The sequence below is a fragment of the Propithecus coquereli genome, unplaced genomic scaffold (genome assembly GCF_000956105.1).
Source record: "Propithecus coquereli isolate 6110/MARCELLA unplaced genomic scaffold, Pcoq_1.0 Scaffold502, whole genome shotgun sequence".
Lineage (NCBI taxonomy): Eukaryota > Metazoa > Chordata > Mammalia > Primates > Indriidae > Propithecus > Propithecus coquereli.
The window spans coordinates 551,342-573,509 of NW_012150864.1; the positions used below are offsets into that span (position 1 = coordinate 551,342).

At 40.0% G+C, this 22,168-nt stretch overlaps 1 protein-coding gene across 2 annotated transcripts in view; it reads left to right on the forward strand.

Moving 5' to 3' along the window:
* AMPH (amphiphysin) overlaps positions 1-22,168 on the forward strand; it is a 248,958-nt gene that overhangs the window by 126,569 nt on the left and 100,221 nt on the right. For both annotated transcript variants that reach the window (XM_012656466.1, XM_012656467.1), the window contains exon 3: positions 14,617-14,671. In XM_012656466.1, the coding sequence (XP_012511920.1) occupies positions 14,617-14,671 (55 nt within the window). The remainder of the gene's footprint in view (positions 1-14,616; positions 14,672-22,168) is intronic.

Here is a 22,168-nt window from a genome sequence, read left to right on the forward strand (position 1 = left end):
AGAGGTGATGTGTGGAGGGGTGTGTTCTACTTGATCTGCACTTCTCTAAAAATCTCTCTACCAATAACTATTTTTTTTTTTTTTTTTAAAACAGAGTCTCATGCTATTGCCCAGGCTAGAGTGCCATGGCGTCAGCCTAGCTCATAGCAACCTCAAACTCCTGGGCTCCAGCAATCCTACTGCCTCAGCCTCCCAAGTAGCTGGGACTACAGGCATGCGCCACCATGCCCAGCTAATTTTTTCTATATATATATTTTTAGCTGTCCAGATCATTTCTTTCTATTTTTTAGTAGAGATGGGATCTTGCTCTTGCTCAGCTGGCCTCGAACTCCTGACCTTGAGTGATCCACCTGCCTCGGCCTCCCAGAGTGCTAGGATTACAGGCGTGAGCCACCGCGCCAGGCTCTACCAATAACTTTTGCCATTCTTTAAAAAATATGTGTGGCTCCACACATATATTTTAACACAGAAAAATTTCTGACGTCTTGTTTGGAGGAGTTTCCGTAAGTTATCCTCTTAAGAATATATATTTTCATGACTTGCAGCAAATTCTGCTTGTTTGGTCTTTGGCTTTATTCAGTCCTCCACCCTGTGGGACACGAATTATTTGTGGTTGCAATTTGTTTTGGGCTTCCTCTCACATTCAGGGCACTGAACCTTTCTTTGGCCATCCCCAGGGATTTTATCACACTTCTCTTTTTAGTATCTGGCAGAGCCCAACAGCCTATCAGCCATACTAACGGCTTTTCTTGTTAGGGATCACATAGAGGAGGCCTATTTGAATCAAGATGCTTGGATGGAAATAAACATAGAAAGTTAGTTGGTGCAGTGAGGAGCTGCTGGTCTGTGTATGATGGCGTCATTTAGGAACTGAACTGCTTGATTTCAAACTATTGTCCACTTCCCTACTGCAATGGCTTCCTTATGATTGGACTGCCCTTCCCTGACCTGCCATCTCCATATGTCCAAGTCCCAGCTTTCTGTAAGGTCAACTGACAAGACATATTCTACACGCTGTTTCCCCAGTGCCCTCAGTCATGAGTTTCCCTTTCTCTGGGTGCTTCAGTAGTACATTATTTGTTATTCAGGTTTTTTTTTTTTTTTACATGACAGTTATTTAGATGTGTATTTCTGTCTTCATTGGGTTGTAAAATATTTAAAGGAAGACGTACTGTCTTAGTCATTTAAAAAAAATTTCTATGGCTTCTAGCACTTGCTAGGTGCTTAATAAGTACATCCCAGCTTGACTTGCCTCTTTGTTACACATATTCTTTTATTTGTCCTTTGCATATTATGTCCCTCCTAACTCATTCAATATCAAAGCCCCTCTTTATTGTCATCTGCTCTACCCCTTTCCTTCTAATTTTTGTCAGAAAAATATTCCTTAGAGAATGTCTGACGTGGCCTGGGCTTGATTCTAACGTGGGGGACGGAGAGTAGAGCAAAGCCCTGGCCCTTCTCTTCCCAAAGCGGCCCTCGTTCCATGGTGCCCATAACTAACTGCTGGCACTTACAGTATTTGCAGTCTTCTAAGAGCTTTACACACTTGTACAAACTTAATAAAATAAGTAATTTTAATTATTCAGAAGAATATTTTTCTTGTTCTTGAATCCTAGTTAGGTTCTCCGATTTGTACAATTTAATATTTTTTTAAAAAATATATTGTGTTTTGGAGTAAGGTCATTCTTCTTTGATAATACTTTCACAACAGAGACTAATATATTTAATTGAGATATCAGTTAATTGCTTCTGAGAAACTTCTGAGGGAATTGTGGGTCTTGTTGCCTGAATTTATATTGGGTTTCCACTAAAGTTTAAATGAAATAATTGTACAGTATGTTATAAGCAAATTGTACACATCTGTATCTCTGCAAGTAAAATTAACCTAGAGATACTGTCTTAGTCTGTTTTCTGCTGCTATAACAGAATACCACAGATGGGGTAATCTATACAGCAAAGAGATTTATTTCTCACAGTTCTGGAGGCTGGGAAGTCCAAGGATATAGCACCGGCATATGCTCAGCTATCTGGTAAGGCCCATCCCATGGCGGAAGGGCAAAAGGCAGAAGCGAGTGCACAAGACAGAGGAAATTGACCTGAACTTACCCTTTTTATCAGTAGCCCACTTGTAAGATGGCTAACACACTCCCGTAATAATGGCATTAATCTATTCATGAGGGTGGAGCCCTCATGACCTAATGACCTCTTAAAGGTCCTGCCTCTCACCACTGTTACAAGCGCAATTAAATTTCAACATGAGTTTTGGTGGAGACATTCAAACCACAGAAGGGACTCTTTTAGTTATAGCTATAAGTTCCTATGGGAGTTCTGTAATTTTGAAAACCATCTTAGTGTGCGAATATTTTGCAACATTTAAAGTGTTTTATTTTAATATCAACTTTAAAGGAAGTTTTTAGGTTATTTGATAGATGATGTCATATGCAGGCTCATTGAGAGCAAGAGTATGTAATTACTGAGGCATCCATTTGCCATGTGCTTATTGAGTGTCTTCTACATGCTAAGAATTGGTCTAGGCCTTCGGTAAACTTCAGTGAACAGACAGACAAAGGTCATTGCAAGTGTGGATCTCACATTCCAAAACAAGGAGGCAGACAATACATAGAACACAATAAATAGGTAGATTGTACTCTCTGGTAGACAATGATGAGAGCTATGGAATCAACAGAGCATGGGGAGTGGTATCTGGAGGCTTGGAGACAGCAAGTTTCAAGTTTTGCTTCAAAGAAGGTCAAAGAAATAAGACCATAGCTGAGAGAGGAAGTGGGGGTCAAGAGAATATGTTCTTAAAATGGCAGAAATATATGTATCCTAAGAGAACTCATTTGATCCAGAAGGAGAATATGATGATTCTTCAGAGGAAGGGAGAAGAGCTGACCGTGCCCTTGAGTAGGCAGGAGGAGATGGGATCCAGTACACGGCAGGAAGGGCTGACTTGAGCTAGGAGTAAGACACTTCATCTAAGCTGACAGGTAAAAGGCGGAGAATAGCTTCCCTATGGATAAGTGTCTATCAAAAATATTCTCGACTGAATCAAGGCATTGTACAAGGCACTGGGAAAAATGATGAACAATTCATACATAATTCCTTTCTTTGTCAAGCTTGTGGTCTAGTGTACAAAAGTCTTCTTTTTCTTTTTCGAGCAATTAAAGTAGTAGAAAAAAGATACAGAATCTTTAGATTATGTTACTATACTTCCCTAATCATGATATATTTTGATATCCTAGTTTTGTCACTTAACATTAGCACATGAATATATTCTCAACTCCCTTGGTATTCTTAGAAAAAATGATTTCCACACCTTCCCACAATGCCTTTTCCAGCTGGACTCCCCGAGCTCAATGGGTGGCTACTGTTTGTTAGTGCAGGAGCCCTCGCCTTGTAAAGCTGCTCACGCAGTGTGCTAAATAGTTGTGAAATAGCTACATGGTTGGCTAGGAGATTCTTGCTTTAACTGATTTATGTGTAGTTGTATTCACTATATGGCCAGAGACCAAAGGAATTTGGCCACTAAGCTCTTAGGTAAGACTGCCACTCTCCTTTGTAATTTTTTTTTTTTTTTTGTGGAAAAGATATGTTTTCTTTATATAATCTTGACTTAGAGTCCTTTTTTTAGTAAGTATAACTCACCATGATGGCTAATACAATCGACTTCTGTGGGAGGGAGTAGATAGTGGAAACCTGCAGGTATCAGTGCAATGTATTGGCCCTTGCTCTTCAAACTTTTCTGCATTTACCTATTGTCTTTCTATTTATTTTGTTTCCATCAAACCTCTGCTCATTGGCCAAATGAGTCTGCCTACTTCATGTGACCATTAGGGTGTTGCTGTCCATGGTGCCAGATAGGAGAATGAAAACAAAAACTTGTTACATTTGTTGGAGAACCTGTTCATCTACTAATCTTTTTATTCCATCAGTAAGAATAACTCTTTCTGGCCTATCCAAATCAAAAACTTTAGTTGAAACTGAACAAAAATTTGACCCAGTCAAGCTGTAGATGTTCCAGGCATCCCTGTTTGTGCCATTTCCTATGGAGCCTGTTCCCAATTTAAGAAATCACTCCTATAGGAATCTATAGGAGTGTTATTTCTCTGAAGGTTTCCTTTTATCTATCCTACTCTGTTATCCACTTTTAATTGTATCTTGCCTTATAATATTAATTAACCGTGCCATCTGGGAAGGGTTTAGTATTCCATTCCTCGGCATTCATTTAAAGCAATTCCATCTATTTTCCACTTCCCCTTGTGAAGTAAGCTCGTTATCTAGCGTGAATGCTCCTCTCTGAATGATCCCCAGGTTGACTGTATGGTTCTGGTAATGGGATGCAGAGAATTAGGCATATTTCTCATCCCAGCCCAGGGAGACTGCCTGAAACAGTTTTGAACATCTGCATAAATGAGCTGCAGTTGATTATCAGATTTGCATCAGTTTTATTGGTTCCATCGATGGTGATTCTCTCTCATAAGTCACTTTGTAATTGCCATTGTTGACTTTGCCATGTGGGTAGCAATCTGAATGAAGGAGATGTGTTAGGAGGAATCTCTTATGGTGACTGACTGAATCCTGGAGCCAGACATGTTTTTAAGTGCTTTTTTTTTTTTTTCTGCAATTTCATACTAGAGCTACATATTAGAGTGTCCATGAACACACTCAGTGCCCATTAAGTGATAGACAAAGTGAAAAATTATAGTTGAGGTTCTCAGTAGCCATCATCTGGAGGCATTTTAAAAATAAAGTTTCCTGGGTCCTACTCTAGACTTCTGAATCAGACACATTTGACTTGTGTCTCTAAAAAGACATCCTATGATGTTAACAACTTGGATGCAAACATGAGATACAGTAAATACGATGGTTTCCTTAATTGCACATCTACTTGAATATGTTCCCAAACCTGATTAATTATAAAAATCTTCTGAGAAGCTTTAAATATTTCCAAATTACCAACCCCCATTAAACTGGCTTAGGCAAATGCAGTGATAAAGTATTTTTATTATTAAGACTTTCTTCAAGTAGAGCTTTGGCATTTATAAAGTGTTTTGTACACTGTCTACTTGATTCTGATAGCAATCTATAATTATAATTCTGCTTTACATATGACAAAACTGAGTATATGTCTTAAAAACTTTCATTTTAGCAATGAACTTGATTATTCTTTTGGCCATTGGTATTCATGTTTTTTTGTTCCCTCAGGCAGTAATTTACATATTGGCTTGATTTTTCTCATATCCATTGTTAAGTGGTTCTTATAGATCTTCATAAATTATTATTGTGCACTCTGGAGCCTTCTATTACTGCAACATTTAAGGGTATAAAAAAATTCTGAAAATCTTAGTTGTGTATTTGGAACTTAGAGATACAAATACAAAACAAGGAAGCATAAATTCTAAGTAACTTGTTTCAGGGAGGTTTTGTATATCCCTCATGAAGATATTCCTTTGCAATGTGACATGTAGCAGAACTTAGCTTCATCAAACATTTATGAAACACCTTCTGTTTGCACAGTTTATCATTTGAAAGGTATTGGGTGGAATGATAATAGTGACATCCAGCATTTACTGAACATGTGGTAAGCGCCAGGTACTCAGCAGATACTTTACATAGAGTGTCTCCCTCAACCTTCCAGATAGTGCAAGGAAGTGAGTACTCATTCTACAGATGAGGATTCAGAGGCTTAGAAAGAGGTTGAGTAACTTGCACCAGGTTGCACAGTAGATGTGGCAGAGCTCAGATTTTGATCCAGATGGTGTGATGCTCGAGCCCCGCAGACTTAACCACTGTGCAATGTGAATCACATGGAATAAACCCTATGGGGTTGTGAGCTTTGGAGAAAAACTGGTGAACAATTCGTATTTTTATTTGTGTATGAAAACTGTGTCCTGAGAGCATGGAGAATGGTGCCTTTAGTTAAAATATCCTTGTTGAAGTCCAAGGATCAAGCTTCTTGTTGGACAACCTCATCCTTCATCTTCTGGCATCGCTGTCTTTGCAGCCTGGGACACAGAGGTGGGAGAGAGCAGAGGGCAAGCAGGTGGGCTCTTGAGGCAGGTTATAGGACTTACATAATTGCACTATCTGGATTCGGATTCTGGCTTTCAATCTGTTAGATGTGTGACTTGGGGCAAGGTCTCAGCCACTATGCCTCCGTTTTCTCATTTGGAAAAATGTGCCAAACTCGTGGAGTTGTCGTGAGGATTATGAATCATCAGAGTTGTGAAACTTAGGACAGTTCCTGGAATAAAGTGACTACTCAGTGAATGTTAGACTTCGTGGTCATATTGCCATATCCAAGGGTTCCTTTGAGGACGTTGTTTAATCATGTATTGAATTGCATTTCCCCAAATTCCTATCTTAAAGTCCTAACCCCCAGTACCTCCAAATGTGATTGTGTTTGGTGATAGGGCCTTTAAGGAGATAATTAAAGTTAAATGAGGTCATGTGAGTGAGACTTAATCCAACAGGAATGGTGTCCATATAAGAAGAGGGAGAGACAACAGGGACACACACACAGACAGAAGGCCATGTGAGGACGCAGGGAGAAGGTCATCGGCAAAGCAAGGAGAGAGGCTCCAGGGAAAACCAACCCTGCCTATACTTTGATCTCGGATTTCTAGTCTCCAGAATTGTCAGGAAATGAGTCTGTTTTTTTTATGCCACCCAGTCTGTGGTATTTTATTATGGCAGCCCAGGCAAACTAATAACAGACATCATAAATGACAGTTTCAGAAGCAGTGTGAATGTTACATTGTGCCTGCAGTAATGATAGCTGGGGCACTTCCTTCGCTCACGTTAATGCATCTCTGTACCTTGATGTAGCAGTTGATTTTCTAACACCTGTACATCCTGCCCAATTGGTCATGAGAGAACATTGTAGGTAGAGTTGGCATCTATACCCGCAGAAGAGGACCCTGAACAATAAGCTACAGAAAGAGTTGTCAAGGTGGGACTCCTATAAAGTTTCCCTTGGTGTTTGGGTCAGCTCCCCACCCCACCCCTGTACCCCTTCTGCCAATATATTAAACACTGTGCTCTAGCTAGTAAAGCGAAGGTTGAAAAGATATTTAAATGATGCCCATAATGTACTGTATAAGTCAGATCTCTTCTCTTTCTCTCTCTCTCTGTCTCTCTCTCTCTCTCACACACACACACACACACACGAAAAAACTGAGTGGCTTTTCATGGGGCACAAACTCAAGACAATAAAGTATATCTTACAGTTGCATCCAGTCTGCGTACTTTGATGGTTTCATAGTTCTAAGTAGGCAGTTCTATCCGCTTGCACATGCAATGGGTTAGTTTTTCCACAAGATCTGAATGGAGACCTTTATAAACTCAAGTTAATTGGCTTAAAGTAAATAAATGGAGCAACGGTATATGTGATTATTAGCTAGCTTTCTAATTTTGTTTTGTTGAAAGGTAGAAAACATATTAGATTTTGTTTTCAGATTATAGATATTCTTGGTGTTGATGACGGGGATAGTTGGAAATTGGGCCATTAGCCTTGGATAAAATTGTGGAAACTGAGATGTTCTGCTTGATGTCCCTCTCTGTTCTGTGCACTAACCCCCATCATCCCAGGAATATGATTCAACCATTCACTCATTTCCTCTCCCTCTTTCATCTTCCCTACTAATTATATCTGTGAAGAGGAAATCCAAAAAATCAGAGAAATTGTTTTATGAAATAAGTGCTGAGTTCTTAATGACAGTTCCTATTGCTACAAAGAACTCAAAGCAAGGAAACGGAAATGTACATTTCAGACATCCTGATGATTTTACTTTTGAAAAACTTCCATCTTCCAATTTAACAGCCCTTGAACTTGTCATAGGGAGAGCGCTATTTCTTAACAAACCAAGAGCGTCTGTAGTGCTCAGTAGCTTAACGCCTTTGATCATAAGTGGATTCACATATTATGTCTTATTAGTCATCTGTTAATCAAGGTGCTGATTGTGGCCTCATTAAATCTCGTCTACTTGATAATCTAATTTTCTTCTAAGCATCAAAAATGAGAAGCAAATTTATTAACATTGCTTTCAAGATCGAGTTAACTTGTCTGAACTCTGAGAAATTGAGCCCATTTTAATTTTGATACATTATTTGAGCCATTTTCAAGAGAAAAATGTCAGCAAAGGCCAAAAATAATAATGTAACTATGGGAACTTCTGTGAGCTCATGATCACAGATGAGATGATAGGACTTACCTTTGTGAAATCTCAGCTTTGTGAAGTTCTGTCTCCTCAGATTCACTTTTCATACATCTGTTAGTGCTGCTTGCTTTTTCCACGAGTCCTTTTTAAAATGTCAACTCACAGTTAATTTCTGAGTTATAGTGGCAACTTGATGAAAACATTTTCTATAATGTATGTGGTGTTTTCATTCTCCTGTCATTCTTGCCCTTTTTATAAGAAAAGTTACCTATGAAGATAAATCAGTACTACATTTACCATATAATTATATCAATTCAACAAGCTATTACTTGTTTAATGGGTTTTAAACACCTGTTGCCTTAAAGAAATTGCCAGATCCACATAACTTTACTAATGAAATCCACTGGTTTTGGCTTTGCAAGTGCAGTCAGGGCCGGAAGGATACACAGCCCTGCCCAGGGGCGTCGTGCACAAGGTAGCATGTAGGAATGGTGCCCCTAAATTGTACAGTGGTTGCTGCTTCCCTAATTGATTCCTTCGATGTATTTTGTCCATTTAATTCAATTAAATTAATGCCTCGACCATAGCTTCTTTCTTCTGGGCAGAAGTAACTGGGTTAAAGGTAAGCTAACAAAATTATACCTCTATATTAACTCTTGAAGTCGTAGGCGTAAGTATTAAATATAATTGTTAATGCTTCAGGATTTAGTGTATCCAAACAATAATCAGTTTGACCCACTAATTTTCAAATGTCATTCATCACACCTTAATTCAGCCCTGTTTTTAAGCTCAACACCTGGAGACTGTTTGCTGTAGCTCTAGGATTTGGAGACCCTCTTCTGGCATCTAAGTCTGTGGTGGCTATTCTTATCAGAGACTTGGCTCACTATGAAAAAGTCTGTCTGTAGCTCTTCTATGCTCTTACCAGAATGTAGTAGGAAATTTTGATGCAGTAGTGCTTACAGCTGCTCCTTTGACACTACATAGATTAATTATTTAAATGTTTGAGGGCCAGGTGCAGTGGCTCATGCCTGTAATCACAGTACTTTGTGAGGCCAAGGCAGGAGGATCACTTGGGACCAAGAGTTCAAGAGTAGTCTAGGCAACATAGCCAACTCCTATATCTACAAAAAATTTAAAAATTAGCCAGGCATGGTCATGGTGGCATGTGCCTGTTATCCCAGCTACGTGGGAGGCTGAGGCAGGAGGATCTCTTGAGGCCAGGAATTTGAGATTACAGAGAGCTATGATTGCATCACTGCACTCCAGCCTGGGCCACAGAGACAGACCCTGTCTCAAAACAAACAAACAAACAAACAAAAAATCAAAATAAATAAAAAATTTAAAAACCCCTCAATAGGTGCCTGGGGGCTGTCCGTGGTGCTGAAGAGACACAAATGAGAGCTGTCCAGCTGTCCAAGAGCCCAGCCTGTCTGGGAACCCCTCCCTCCATCCCACACCCTACCCCTAGACATATATGCAAATAATTAAGGAATTGGTATTACTGAGAACCAACCTGATGTAAAACAATTTGGAAGCACATTGAATTAGGTATGGATGTGATTTTTTTGTATAGAGTAACAACAATCTTTAAAATATTCCTTGCCGATGTGCCTGCTGCACTGTTTCTCTAACTACTTAATTAGATTTTTAACTTCATTTTAATCCTTAGGGGCAGATAGGAGGAGTAGTGCCCACAGAATTAAGAGAAGGAATCAACAGCTTCGAGGTACCATTCAGCAAGGGAATGAAAGGATGTTTTTAGTAGAGGCAGTCATTCTCAGGCCTTTGTAAGGTTTTGTAACCATGTGTACTTTTTGCGTGGCTGTTAATTTTTGATATATCCATGATGAGACCCAAAATGACTTTGGCTTGTTTTTCAGGACAGCTGGGAAACAGGGAACTGGAGAGACTGCATTCGTCTCCCCAGCCCCGTGAGAGTGTGAGACCCTGCGGGAAAGTGAGGGGAACAGCGTTAATGAGGAAGGGAAAGCAAGCCACTCCCCTAGCCTGTGTTGGAAGAACGTGAGGCGTAGGGCGCTGGCTGGGCTTGAGAAGTGGCAGCTCCTGACGCTAATAAATGATTCAGCTGAAAAAATAAAGAACCTTTGACCAACACCAAAGCTGTATTATTGTGCTATATGCTAAGGCAAGAAATTATGTAGGTGGTGGATGCTGCTTAGATCTTGTCCAAAGAGGAGTATTACTAGGCAGGTAATTTAATTATAATAGACTCCCTTGCCCTCCTGTTGCCATAGGCCCTGAAGACAGTGTGATCAGGTGATAGAATAATAATTTTGTGTTATCTTGTAGAGAGTGATATAAAGAAACGGAAGAGAAAATACAGGCGTGTAGTCCCAAGGGTGTAGAAATTTGAATCTGTTTTTGTGTGCGCACACACACACACACACACACACACACACACAAAATACACAGTTCACAGCTGAAATACTGAAATGATCATTTTCAGAGGAATTTGGAAAGAACTTCAAATTCAGTGAAATCTGAGCAATGCTGTAAGAATGTGTTGACTTGAAACATCTGTGATTTATGCAGAATAATGATGTTAAGGAAATGTTGTTATGCAGTAGGTTTTGTGCAGAAGAAACCACTCGATGGCATGTTGCAGGTGAAGAATTTCTCTCCAGGGTCTTTTACTTTTTTGATTCAGGCAGAATTTTAGATGAAACTCAATATGGTTACTACTGAATGATTTATGAAAACTTAATAGTCATGGGGAAAATTAAGAATTTTAATCATTGGAAAAGAACAAAGTCATATAAATTAGCTTCCAGTTTATCTGCTTAAGTTGGACTCGTTTAGGTAAGTCATTATCGTACAATTTGAAACTTTCTTCCTTTCTCTTATCAAAAATCTCTTCTGGGTTTCTTATTTCATTTTTTAAAAACCTTCGATGTTTGCCTTTGGCAAGATGAATCCAGTGTATGGGCTGGAGCCTGAATTATTTCGTTCTTCTTTCTGATTCTGAAAGAAAAAGCAATGACTTAATTGTTGGTTTAATTTGACATCTTTACACCTTAAATATTTGGGAAAAGAATGCTCTTCTCTGCGACTTTTTTGCTATTTCCAGATATTCTGAACAGTCCTGTGGCTCAGACTGTCAGTTTTCATGGCTGGCTTTGTACGATTTTCTGAGAGAAAGCATCCCTCTGGGTGAGACGTGAGCCTGGCCTTAGCTCGGTGCCTCTCACGCTTTGCCATGGAAGGACCACGGACAATAAAGCAGAGTCCTAAAGCAGAGAACTGAGAGCAGGAGGCATCTGTGAATTTCTGTGTTTCATTTCTCTGCAGTTTTTCATTCTACTTTATAACAGGTGGATTAATGGTTGTAAAATGGTTTCTCTTCCATTTGCTCCCCTCCACCTCAATAAATTGATGTTCCAGAGAGTTTTAGGTTTATTTTTTGGTCATGAGCCCGAGACAAACCATAAAATGCCTCCAGGTTCTACACTTACCCAGTTTGAGAAATGTGGCCTTAGTGGGTTCAGTCCCTCCTCATTGTACCTTTTAGGGCTTTAGGCTTTAGATTCGGTTTGGGTCCAGGTCTGTCCAGGTAAATCACATGCCTGATTTCAGATATTGTTCTGTCTATATGATCTGCTGTCTGCTGGGACAAATGATTCTGGAGCCTCACTCCTGTCTCTCAGTACCGTTCTATCTCTTCCCATCACTTGGCCACCACTTGAACTTCCATTTGCTGACCATCCACTTGGTCCTCAGTCTTTCAATTTGATTTCCTTTCTGAAATGTTTCTGTAACTGATTTCAGTGCTTGTCTATTCCCTAACTCCAGTGGGATTTTTGTGGTTATAAGATTTCAGCCTCCTCTGCATCCCCGCATTTCATAATTGATGGTGAATCGTTGTATCAGGCGGTTCAGGCAAGGCTATGCTGTGGTAGCAACATCTCAGCAGCTTTCAACAACTGAGGTTTGTTTCTCACTCACGAAAATATGAATGGAGCCTGTGCTTCGTGGTCCATTCACACCTGGATCCAGGTTGTTGAAGAAGCCAGCCCTGTCTGGAACATTACAGGGCTCCTGGCTGGGGCAAAAGAAATGGCAGGACTCAGATGGCTCTTCTAACTTCAGCTCGGAAGCGACACATGTCACTTCCACTCACATTTCATTGGCCAAGTCAAGGCCCACAGCCAAGCCTGATGTTGCTGAGGCAGAAAGAATGATCCTCCCTCCAGAACAGATCTGGCAGGGAGGTGTAGATTGACCAGAACAAAATCTCCCAAAGCCATATCTTTTCAGCTTTTTATTTACTCAGAACGTGACATATGCTTATCATATAATAGATATTCAGTAGGGGAGAGACTCACGTCTTTTGTTCCAAAGTATTTTCTTGGTTCTATAGAGGACATCATCCTGACTTCTCTGGATCTTTCATCCTCTGCTTTTACTCAAGTGTTTATCATCAGTGTTTTCTCTTCATTTCCCCCGTCCTCTCCCTGGAAATAGTTTTCTGATGTTCTCCGCTGTTTTGGAACTTCACTAATGATTTGTTTTTTCATCTTTAGCTCACAGCAGTTTTCTATCACATTATATTTCTGACCAGCTCAGCAAGACAAGGGCAACCTAGAGTTTGGATTTAAAATCGTGTAGAGACACTAGAAACGGAGTCAATTGTTTAGAAATTCGATGATTTCTGTTTTGCCATTTTGAGTGGACCCATGCTGGTTGATGTTCATATGAGCCAGCAAATGAATTAACCCTATGCTTTTATCTAATCGGACAGAGCTGCAAAAATAACTTGGGCTTAACTCAGATACAAAAACGCTCACCTGAGCGTTGCATAGATTTCATAGCAATAATGTCACTGTACCTGAGTGATGTAAGTGCTATGTGCAAAATATCCTCATCCAGAATCCCTTTTGGAGTCCAGCATAGTCTTAAAATAAGCATTTCTTTTCAGAGTTTCTTTATATTAATCACTATCCATCTTTAAATGTGATGGGCATTTTGTCTGTACTTTGTACTTCAAAATACTTTTTGAATGACTGTTGCAATGCTAAATGTAATCTGCCTTGCAGTGCAAATTTTTTGCTTAGTTATTTTAGTTCTCCTACTAGGCAGTAATATACTGAGGAAAGAGGTTCCCCCACCACCACTTTTTGGGAAAATACAAATACTTACTGAATTGAATATGACTATCGTAGTTGCTGTCTTATTATTGAACTCAGGGTGGAGTCCTGTATGCGAGCTCTCTGCAATTTTGTTAAATTATGATGCAGTTAAAATGCACGTATTTTTTTTTTCTAGTTGTAGTGTTACAGCAGATACTGTAGGTGCCCCATGGTGTGCCCCTGTACCTGCCTCTTTTGAGGCCACTAGACTTACTTGCAATTGCCAACGTTGGCAACTCTTTGCCTGAGGGCTTTCTCTGGTTTATGGAGCTCTCTCTGTCCCTGTGTGAACATACTAGGGAATTAATGTCCCTCAGGAGCAGCCCTAGACCAATGATTGACAGGAGATAAATACCCCACCTTCCGTGCCCCTTTGTTAGGGCATCTATAAGGTGTTTGATTGACACTGTCTCCCAGAGTCCCCCAGAGGGACTGAAGCCCATTTTCCTGCAGTGGTAACCTGATGGTAAAGCCCCCTGTATTGGTTTTATTCCCTTCCCTGGCTCTTCTCCACTCCTTGGCATTTCCTAGATTAACTCCAAATTAAACCCCTTGCAATCTAATCCTAGTTTCAGAGTCTCTGAGTTTCTAAGGGGACCTCAAACCCAAACAAGCATTCATATGTAAAAATTTACAGTTTAACAATTTCTCTATTTCAGTGCAGTCCAATAAAAATATAATGCAAACTACATATGTAATTTAAAATTTTCTAGTGGCCACATTAAAAAAAGGTGAAAAGAAATAGGTGAGATTAATTTTAACAATGTAGTTTATTTAACTCAATATATCTAAAATGTTATCATTTTAACATGTAATGTATATACAATATATTAATGAGTTTTTTTTACTAAGTCTCTAGAATCTGTTATATAAAATACATTTACACCATAAATGTAAAATATGCTTACAGTACATCTCAATTTGGATCAGCCACATTGCAAGTGCTCTACAGCCACATGTGGCTACCATATTAGGCAGTGGTGATCAGTTCCCTACTATTGTAACCCATGTGTCAAAATCTAGATACTTGATAGTTATTGAATATACAGGAGGCTGCATCATGGATTGTATTTTCTACTTAGCAAAATCTTGCCTTCTCTTTTTACTTTTTAAAGCTGAGTAAAATCTCTGCAAATACCTAGACAGATGGGCACTATTACCTTGTTTATTCTGTATCCACGTATTTATGTTTTTTTAAGAATGAGCTTCTGGCAATAGTAACTTTGAGACTTCTTGCTTCTTACATGTTTGCATGCAAAATAAAGACTAAATGTTTAGCATCTCTGTGCTTGTGTGTCTTTCAGGCGGAGGGTACCAGACTTCAGCGAGAACTCCGAGGATATTTAGCAGCAATCAAAGGTAATGTGTATGAATTGTTTATTGCATGTTACCAAGCACAGGTTGTTCTTGGAATTCATGAATGACAGGCTCGAGTGTTAATTTACGAAGCCATTTGGCTTCCTGGCAAGATGGGTACTTGAACACAGGTGTTCCATTCCACCCACCCCTAAATTCCCATTGAGATGATAATCAGAATCTACAAGGAAAAAATGTCTGCCTTCATGGAAACTAAGAATAAATGCCACCTACATGCTAGAGATTTCTAGGAAGATTGTTAGATAGAGTGAGCTTGAGACCTTGTTTAAAAGAGGCTGCAGCCAGCTCACATCTTGCGGGAGAGCATGTCCCAAGAGTAGAACTCATGGACTCACACTGAAGCCCTCTCACTGGAAGGGGCGAGGGGTGGTGGCGGAGGCAGGGGGAGGGTTATCAAAAAATGGGCCCTGGACTGCCTGTGACTTGTGTGGGGCAGCAGCACTTGTAGCCATTCCAATGTGCAACGCATGGCAATGGGAGGCCGTGGGGCTGATGTCTGGGCTCAGCTGTGCAAGGCAAAGAAATGACCCAGTGCAGGGGGCGGGAGAGAGCAGTAGGGCAGTGTGTGCAGCCTGTGCCTGCTCTCCATCACCACGCTCCTTGCCCCAGGTCCGAGCCAAGGGGACCCATGGATATATCATAAGGCAGATTTTGGGATTAGTGGAGAGGGAATGGATCGTCTGACAAGGGGTATTGGAAAAACCGGCCAGATACGTAGAAAACAATTCTCAACCTCACACTTGAGTCCCTCCTTCCCAATTCCAGATTTAGTAAAGATTTAAATATGTATACAAAGACATGTGCTAAAGTCCTGAAATAAAACACAGTAGACTTGGTCTCCAGTCTTGTGTAGACAAGGTCTTTATAATAATTACCCCAAAGGCAGAAACCATAGAGACTGAAATATTTGACCTCATAAATACATAAAACTTCTATGTTTAAAAAAACACCATTTTTACAGCATATTTAGTGAAAGTGAACCAAGACACAAAGAGTTCAATAATTAAACTAGATGAAAATCAGTTGGTTAAATAAAAAATCGGTAGAACATATGAAGAGAAAATTAGCCAAAGAGGAACTATAGATGGGTAATAAATGTGAAAAATGCTTATCCTCACGAATAATCAAAGAATAGTAAGTAAAATCAAAAGGGAGGTGCTGTCATTTTTCCTCCAAATGTTCAAAGACATTAAGAAAAAAGACCATAATACCTAGCACTGGCAAAGCTGGGGGGAGTGGACCCCTTTCATGCATTGTTGGTAGGGCAACTTTTCTGGAGAGCAATTTGGCAAAAGCCTTTCAATGAGTATTCTTTTTTTTTTTTATGGCATGTCTTTTGACCTGGCAGTTCCATTTCTAAGAATTTATTCTCACAGTTTCAATATGGATGTGTAACATTGATTATAAAGATGTTAATACATGATGAAACAATGAAAATCTTAATAATAATGAAAAATTAGTCATAATAATAAAAATCAGTGAAATTGATTTTTAAGCTAAAATGTATTTATGCCTTTTATATGCCAGGTGTGTAATTTTAATTCTCATGACAACTCTCTAAGGCAGGTACTTTATTAGATAGGCGAGGTTAAATATAATACCTTGCCCAAGGTCATATGCCTAGTAAACAACAGGGCAGGATACGTACTCTGTTCTGTGTTTCTACTGAGCCCTGACTTTTGTCCACTGTCTTTTATTGCCTTTGAACTACATGACCAGTGGTAGAGCGTTGGTTTCACTAATTAGAGTTCATGTATTCAATGGAATAATGGCAACTAACTACTATCACTTCTTAATGACGAAGGCTCTGTGCTAAGCATTTTAGGCATATTACCTCTTTGTAACCTCCAACACAGATATGATCAATGTCAGTAACTCCATTAACTCTGTTTTACATTTTCAAAGAAGTAAGGCTCAGAGAATTTAACTTCTGAAGACTCATAGAGCTCATAATTAACTGCTCCAGTATTAACCTTAAGTATTTTTAACAGTTCAGTCAGAAAATAGAGCCACTCAGGTGTTTCTTTTATTATTGGTTTAGGATTTGAACACAAGAAGTTACATACTATTTCAATAATGATAATAGCTATTGACCACTTATGTGTCAGGGCTTTCTCTATGTTAGCTGATTTTTTTAAATGCATATAAATTTGTTGAATAAATGAGTGAGCTCTGCCTCTTACCCAAGACTGTATGATTTGGCCTATGTTGCCTCCTTCGTATGGAAAATGCTGCTTATAAAGACTGGCTTAATTCTTTTCCTTAATGTGGTCTAGACAGCGGTCCTCAACCTTTTTGGCACCAGGGACAGGTTTCATGGAAGACAATTTTTCCATGGACTGGGTCGGGGGGTGGTGGCAGGCAGCGGAGCTCTGTGGACCTGTCCCTAACAGGCCAAGGACCCACACCAGTCTGCAGCCCGGGAGCTGGGGACCGCAGTTCTAGAAGGAGAATTCACTGAGTGAAACATTAGCTCCAGACAGAAGTTGGGTGGCCCATCAAAGCCTGCATTCCACTTCTGATGGTCACATGTCCATATGAAGGAGAAAGGACTTATATCAGCTTCTCCCCATCCTAGGTTTTGTTGATTGACTGATGTTGTAACAAGTAATACTCCCCCCCAAAAAAAGATCTCTGTTTAAATTATTTTTCCCAAGGCTATATGGAATGAATTTTTAAACAGGTTACTACTGATCTTCTGAGAACGCTTAATACGGAAGTCAATTCTAGAAGGCCTGTGGGGTAGGCAGGATATCCCTGAGTTATTTGATTGTAGAGTCCTCCTCGAAGTCTCAGGAAGAATTATTAGTCTTCCTTAGAACACATTTTGAGTTTTGGGAGCACACTTGATGACAAGGGATATGCATTAAGTAGATAATAACTTTCATTTTCAAAGTGCTTTCATGGCCATTTGTTTTTGGTTTTCACAAAAAAGAACTCTCGCTGACTAATCATACTGTAACACAGGCAGCATAGTAGCAACGTCAGAGCAGAGTGAGATCTGGTCCTGGAGAGTCACACTTCCTGGGGCAACTGTGGGAAAACCATTGAGCCTCTCAGTTGCCTTAGCTTCCTCATCTATAAAGTGGTCCAGTTCTCTCAGAAGCCCGCAAAAGCTCTAAAACTGGGATTCTTTGAAATTGGGTTAAATGAATTCTACTCTTCTTCTCATTATCACTGATCTCTGGGTAGCATTCCCCTCTGAAGGAAGGTCTTATGATTTCTGCTTACACTTTACAAAGCACATCTTATGCTCTCATTCATTTTAGCAGAAAACATCTCTTGAGCACCATTTGTGTGCCTGACACAGTTCTAGGAGATGAAGATGCAGAGATGAACAAGGCACAGTGCCCGCTCTCAAGGAGCTTGCAGCAGAGATGGGGAGACAGTTAACAAAAAGGCCAATAGGGTAGTAATACGAATTTTAATAGATATATGTATTGAGTGCCATCAGAGAGGATAGGCCCCCGCCTTAGCAGGGACAGGAGACTGGATCAGGAATGGTCCTCCCGGGGAACTTATGACTTTCAGGAATCCATGAAGGGAATTTAGGTTGTCATCAAGGGATTAGGTGTGCTAGAGAAAGAGGTTGATTTGGAGGGACATTCCAGGTGGGACAAGCAATCAGACCAGGATACAGGAGAAAGCATGGGCTGTTTGGGGAACAAATAGAGCAGTGAGGTGCAAGCTGAAAACTGAGCTGGGCAAGACATGGAAAGGTAGGTAGTGCTGGTATAAAGAAGGGCTTTATGTCATATCACATTGGGGTTTTATTCTACCATTTATTATAAGAAAGAGAATAAGTCACATGATCAGATTAGTATTTCAGAAAAATAGCTACTGGGATTGTGTGGAATTTGGGTAGAAGAAATGAAGTGGCAAAGGATTTATTAGAAGTCTAATCCAATAATTTAACAATAATGATAATAGCTAATATTTATTGACCACTTATGTGCCAGGCACTGACATACACTTTTAAATGCATTGTTTCATATAAATCTCACTACAGCCTTATAGCAGGTATTATTATTTATTGATATTTTATACTTTGGAAACTGAGGTTTCAGATTTTGCCAAGAATCACACTGATTGTATGTAATAGAACCAAGATTTTAACAAAGGCTGATTGATCGCAAATAATAGTCTTAGTTATCATGCCATATTGGCTCCAAAAATATTTTTCATAATGATGGCTGACATTTGCATGTTTTTTGTGTGCCAGGTACCTTGCTAAACTGTTTTATATGGATTATTTTGTCTAATCTAAATCGTGGGTGATGAGTACCCAGTCCAGGGCATGGTAGGGAAGGAAGGGGTTGGATTTGAGAATCAGGCAGAATTGGTGACACATTCAGTTCAGGAGGGTGAATCTGGGATGACTTCGAGTTTTCTAAGTGGGACAACTAGGTGGCATTCATGAAAAGGAGTAGGATCAGGTTTGGACAGGAAAGTTAGGAGTTTGTTTTGGACGTGATTTGAGGTATTAGTAAGATACCAAGTGGAGATGTCCAGTGAGCATTTGGAATTAGGAGTCACAGACATGGGGGTGCAGTAGAGACCAGACACAGGGACGCTGGACACACAAGATGTTTCTCCAAATTTAGCAGCGTAGCCCGGGTAGTGTCATTAATAGTTGCTAGCTCACGTGATGTGTTATACGTGGACATAACCCTAAACGGGGGTGGGGTTAAGTGTTCTCGAGCTACCTCACCATCTGCTTATTGTTTTCCAACTCTACTCCTCCTTGAGACTCTTAAGAATTCCCTTCCTGCTTTCCTCTGAGGCATCTGAATCTTCTTAGACAGCTCTCTTCAAACAGTGGGGCACAGCTGCTAGATACTTGCAGTATTTTAGATACTCTTTTAATGCTTTACCACTGCTGCCGGTTATTGTCATAATATATTTTAATTGGTGTTATTTTTAACTAAAGCATATACCCTCAGGCTATTCAAGCAAGGAGTACTCACGAAGTAGTGCAATCTATGCAACAGGTATTAGAGGATGAATATAGGAGCTCATAGATCTGGCTGCAAATGGAAACAGAGGATGTTACATTAAATGCCTTGGAGAAGGTCCAAAATCTTGGAGAGAGGAAAGCGGTTCCCATCCAATAGTAAAACAATAATTCTTCTATATATAATGCTGGACAATTGTCTTACAGTTTGGAAATCACTAATTTTTACATAAAATATTGGATATTAGATATCAAATGCAAGAGGTAGCATTGAGCATCTATTCTGATTTAATGTTGCCACATTACTCTGAAGAGAACTTGGATTTTAGCTTTTTTTTCCCTTATCGTACTTTGTCAGCAGAGTGAGCTGTAAATCACTAAAATCTCTGCTAATCCTTACATTCCTTGAGAGCAAGGCGTGCAGCTTACTCACCTGTGTATCCGTCAAAGTGTTTCCTATGGCGTAGATGCTCTGGAAACAATTTCTATGTCAAAATGGCTTCTTTCCAAACGATCCATCACTACTTATCCACATCATAATTAGTAGTTATTTTTGGCTGCTAATAGACATATTTATTGCAACATTGTGCTTTTAGCCTCAGTGATTAAGTTCTTATATAGTTTTATTTTAAGCTTACATTTATGGGTTTTTTTTCACCATGATGCTTATTTGCCCTACAATGCCAACATTTCTTCTTTTTTCCTCTAAGACACTGTTTATAATTTCCATAAAACTTAAAAACAAAGATTTAAAGAAAAATTTGGAAGCCGTTTGGCACCTGAATTATACAAGGGGATCAACTAGTGACTAACTTTTGGTATGAATTTGTGGGGCATCCTTCTTGGTAGAGATTTGCTTGTGCCTGGGTGGGTGCACATGGACACTTGGAATAATGTGGTTGCTGCCTCCACGGTGACCCCATCATAAGAGAAAGCATCCTCCTTTGCTGGGGTCCGGAGTGCTAGGGGTCAGATGCAGGTTATTGTATCATTTTTTGGCCATCTCTACACCTATGTGACTCTGTCTCATCAGAGTCCCCAGAGTTTTGAGTCATCCCTGTTTTTTCCTACCCTAGACTCTGCCAGGGCTGGCTGCATCTTGTGATAGACAAGTCACTTCAACTGGTGTGGGCCCTGCATCTCATTGTCAAGGGCATCCTTGAACATGCTCAACGATGTACTGAGAGAAGGAAGGTAGTCTATGCCTAGAGAGTGAAAAAGTATCTTGAAATACCAAGTTACATGTTGACTTTATACTTACTCTTCAAGGGTATACTTCTGTCATTTCAGACATCTTTCATTTTGTCCTTTTCTGTTATAGTTGAACCCAGAATTAGCTACCCTTGATCCAGCAAGCATGTGGCTGAGTGTTCAGTTTAACAAATGGTTTCTGTCTTTGATTCACTGGCCTTAAGTTTATGAGATGTGTTTTCTTTTTTCTCATGATAGTGCTCTGATTTCTTCTCCTCTCCCTTTATCCGGCCCCTTTTCATACCCTCTAGTGACAAAGGCCCAGACACCAGCGTGGCCAGGCCCCACTTTCCAGCTGTTAGGGAGAGTCTGGTGCCAGGCGCGTCTCTGGGTCCCCAGCCCTTCCTGGCCGCTTGTATGTTCTCAGCCGTGATCTGTCTCCGTGGCTACCCAGCATGTACACTTTCACCTCTGTGCAGGGGCTGTGGGCGGGGGCGGCTGGAAAGGATGGGGTGATACTTTATACCACCATGTTCTACTCAAAACTTACATTTTTCCTATTAATAATAACCATAAGTTTACAACGTATCAAATGGACTCCTAGTTAAAATTTGGACCCATAGACTTAAAAACCTTAAGGTTTCTGAGACTTCTGATTTAAAAGTGTATTCATAGTTTTTAATGATGCAGCAGGTCCTTGAATAATGTTTCATTCAACATCATTTTGTTAAAATGTTGATGAGAAGAAAAAAAGAATTGTTTTCTGGCTCGAGCCACCCTCTGTGTGGGGTTGGCATGTTCTCCCCATGTCTGTGTGAGTTTTCTCCGGTACTCCGGTTTCCTCTCGCGTCCCAAAGCTGTGCAGTCTGGGTTCACTGGTGTGTTTACATGGTCCCCATCTGAGTGACGTGCGTGCATGTGAGCCTGCCGTGTGATGGGATGGCGTCCTGCCCAGGGTGGTTCCCCCCTTGGCCCTGAGCTGCTTGGAGAGGCTCCCACCACCCACAACCCTGAACTGGACGAAATGGGTAAATAATTACCTTTCTTGTTTTTATTTATCTTTCTTTCTTTATTTTCTTAACACATGGACTGCTACACTGGAAAAAAATTTTTTTCCTTGGGGCCACGGTGTTTCATTACAAAAATAGAATAAAAACTTCGAAAACAAAATGATACTTTCTAATTTAATGAAAAATCTGTTATTTTTTATTGTTTTCTGTTCCTGAATTATATGCAATGTGAAAAATAGTTTACACGGCTCCCAGGGTGAAGAGACACATGAGTTACATATGCTTCACAAAGCCCCGGGCTCAAAATTAGCGTGAGTTAAATAC